The following is a 3,449-nucleotide window of genomic DNA, read 5'->3' as shown; positions in this document are numbered from 1 at the left end:
CAATAATAAGAAAATTTTAGTATTGATTATGATTAAATAGTGTTTATTACCACTCAGTAGTAAATGTGATGAACCAAGTCAACACAATTAATGTTACTTAAACAAATCGTAGGCATACATCTATGTGCTCTTTAAATGGTGCTTTGTTCCACCGGGATGTCCAAAATTTAACTGAAAGATGTCATCCCTGTGAAGAATCTAGCAGACTCATACAAGCTTTGGCAATATAAACAGATTACTCTCCTCTAGGAAATAAGTTCTTTCAAATACGAGAGGACTTCCAAAACTTTGTGGAAAGTTGCTGTAATCATTTAATTCTATGTTCCCACAAATTTGGGGAAACCCCTTGGACTTCTAGATTGTAGGTAATCGTTTCTAAGGAATCAGCTACATGTGAGAACGGTTTCAGAAATGCTCTAAGGAAGATTGTAAGGGAATGCAATCCTGTTGTGAACTAGCGGAACAGCCACATGAACACCGCGCAACGGGCCAGCGCCGCCCTCGAACAGAACAACATTCAAAATGTAAATCAACGTCACGCAATGCAAAGAGTTAGTGCTGCCTCTACGAAAGCATTGCACAAACTATATTGACTGAAGACTGGCATTGAAATCTCCAAAGATATTTCAGATTTGTAACACAGTGCTTAAGTTACCATTTACATAACAAAGTGCAGTTAGGATGAGATTGTTTTTCCTCAGTTTTAATGTTTGTGGTTTAGATAAACCCATATTTTATCCATTGGATTGGATTTACATAATTTCCATAAGAAATATTTATTGGTTTCCAGATAATAGAAATATAAAGCTAAATCATATATATGCATATATATACCATATATGTGTCCACATGAAAATTGAATGTAGTTATTGCTAGAAAACTACCATTTTGGTTTATAGGTTAGCTAGGAATCTCACAGTATTTTCATGACTAACAAATATTGTTGCAACTCCTTTTGAAAATTATATCTCCTCTTCTTCAGAATTCTCAGCTCTTTAAAGACAATAATTGCATATTCCATTGTGTCCCTAATGACTACAGAAGTCTTGTGCCCTTATCAACAAAGTCTATTATATCATTTCCCTAGAACTCACAACCCGCCGACCGAGCTTTCTCATTGCCAACCTCATATCTTTGTTCCTTAACGTATAGATGGCAGGGTTTAAGACAGGGGTGACAACAAAATCTACAATGGCAAAAAAGGTGTCCAGTGATTTAGTAGGAAAAGGCCACACATAGAGAAACATACATGGTGCAAAAAACAAAACCACTGCAGTGATGTGAGCAGACAAAGTAAAGAATGCTCTAGATAAGTCAGTCGAAGAATGTTGTCGAACAGTGAGCAGAATAAAGACGTATGATATAATTAAGAAAAAGAAGGTAGCCATTGAGATGAAGCCACTGTTGGCAATGACCACAAATTCTAGTTGGTACGTATGCATGCATGCCAGTTTAATAACCCGAGGAAAATCACAGTAAAAGTTCCCAACATTATTAGAACCACAAAAAGGTAAGTTTATTACAAAAACAAACTGAGACACGGCATGAGTCACGCCAATGACCCAAGCGGCCAGTACTAGAAATGTGCACATTTTGGGATTCATAATAGTTAAATAATGGAGAGGCTTGCAGATTGCTGTGTATCTGTCATATGCCATTGCTATGAGCAGCACCATCTCAACTCCGCCCATGACATGGATGAAGAACATTTGTATCATGCAATTGTGGAAGGAAATGACTTGATAGTCGCTGAAAAGATCAGAAATCACCCGAGGAACTGTGGTGGATGAAAGGCCCAGGTCAATGAGTGATAGGTTGGCCAGCAGAATATACATGGGGGAGTGCAGGTGAGGATCGAAAATCACTGTGAACACAATGAACAGGTTCCCCAGAATAATTCCCAAATAAAACAAGAAGAAGAAGAAGAAAAGGAAAAGCTGCATTCCCACGGATTGTGCAAGTCCCAGCAATACAAACTCAGTTACCACTGAGCCATTGATTTGGTCCATCGAATCAGAAATCCGTCAGGGAAGACTAATCACCTGAGAGAAAAGAAGCAAAAGATGAACGTAAAGACACTGGAAACAATGTTCAATGTTTATCAGTGTAAAGCTGTTAGCAAAGTTTAAGTTTTAGTTGAGAGGCACAATTAAAAAAACATTGTACCCAAATAATGCATGGATCGTATTTGTATTGGAAACGGTTTAGGGAGATGAAAAGTCTCTTAATAGTATAAATAAGTCAGGCCAATAAGCAGAAAATTCACAGATTTCACAAGCAAATGTAAAACAGATATATAAATTATATATACAAATATATATGCATATTTATATAGCTTCCTCAGAACAAACACAATAAAATGTAATATTATTTTATTTTCCTATTAAATTAGAAGAAAGTTAAACATTATTATTATCAAAACCAGAACATTTTAACTTAGACACTTTCATACATTACAGAAGGAAATGAAACTGATCCAAACCTTTAAAAAAGCTGAAATCATCTATCAAGAATCATGAATCTTGAATCCATACCTTTGGAACAATAATAATCCTTCTGGAATCCTACTTGTATGAAGTTTTCAGCCCATATATGTTCATCACAATTTACTTATGACAGTAAAACCTTGAAAATATTTAAATGCCAGAAATGAGTTTTATGTTTATTATAATATGCAATCTAATATATTAAATTAAATGTCAATGGAGAGTCTGCAGTATTAAGAAATTTTTTCTGTATCAGTGTGAGAAAAATAAACAAATTATGTAGTACTAAAAGGGGGTGCTTTTGAGTTTTACAATTATTTAATATCCTTTTAAAATGTAAATATCACTCAGTACACATTTTAAAATAATTATCCTAGATTTTAAAAGATAAATATATAAAATTACATAGAATCTGAAGGAGGGAAAGAGTTATAAAATATGTTTGAGTACCAAGTTTGACGCATAATTATTAGAATATAAAACAACTGAGGAATTAAACTACTTCAATACTATGCTCATCAAATACATTGTTTCAAAAGCTACAAGTAATAGAATCACAGGTTAGATTCCAAAGAGAAAAATCAAGATTAACAGGTAGAGCCCTGACTAAATTTCTTCTACTCTGTATAAAATTCTCATAGAATTGAAACTTCTTGGTGGCTTTCCATCCACACGACTGACAAAGTGTCTGTCTGCTCCATTTTGACCTTGGTCGGCCACTTTGAATACATCTGATAATTATGAAGCAAATATAAGGAAAATCGAGGTTGTGGCAATATAAATCATGTCAAAGTGAGCAAAGTTGGTAATGTTGCTATGGGAAGTATTAAGAAAAGCAGAATAAATGATAAATAAGTAAAGGAAAAATCAGGTAGCATGGAGTGAGAGAAGGTAATCGTATATGAAAAATAATAGATGAAGACAAATCAGTTTACTTTCTTTCCTATTTATTTAAAATGCATT

At 34.2% G+C, this 3,449-nt stretch overlaps 1 protein-coding gene across 1 annotated transcript; it reads right to left on the bottom strand.

Moving 5' to 3' along the window:
• Positions 1-1,070: 1,070 nt before the first annotated feature.
• LOC142426158 (olfactory receptor 4F17-like) lies at positions 1,071-2,009 on the bottom strand. The gene has a single exon (XM_075531623.1). It carries the CDS (start codon positions 2,007-2,009, stop codon positions 1,071-1,073), a length of 939 nt encoding a protein of 312 aa, XP_075387738.1.
• Positions 2,010-3,449: the final 1,440 nt, after the last annotated feature.

The sequence above is a fragment of the Tenrec ecaudatus genome, chromosome 14, assembly GCF_050624435.1.
Source record: "Tenrec ecaudatus isolate mTenEca1 chromosome 14, mTenEca1.hap1, whole genome shotgun sequence".
NCBI lineage: Eukaryota > Metazoa > Chordata > Mammalia > Afrosoricida > Tenrecidae > Tenrec > Tenrec ecaudatus.
This window is presented reverse-complemented; position numbering and strand designations above follow the sequence as displayed.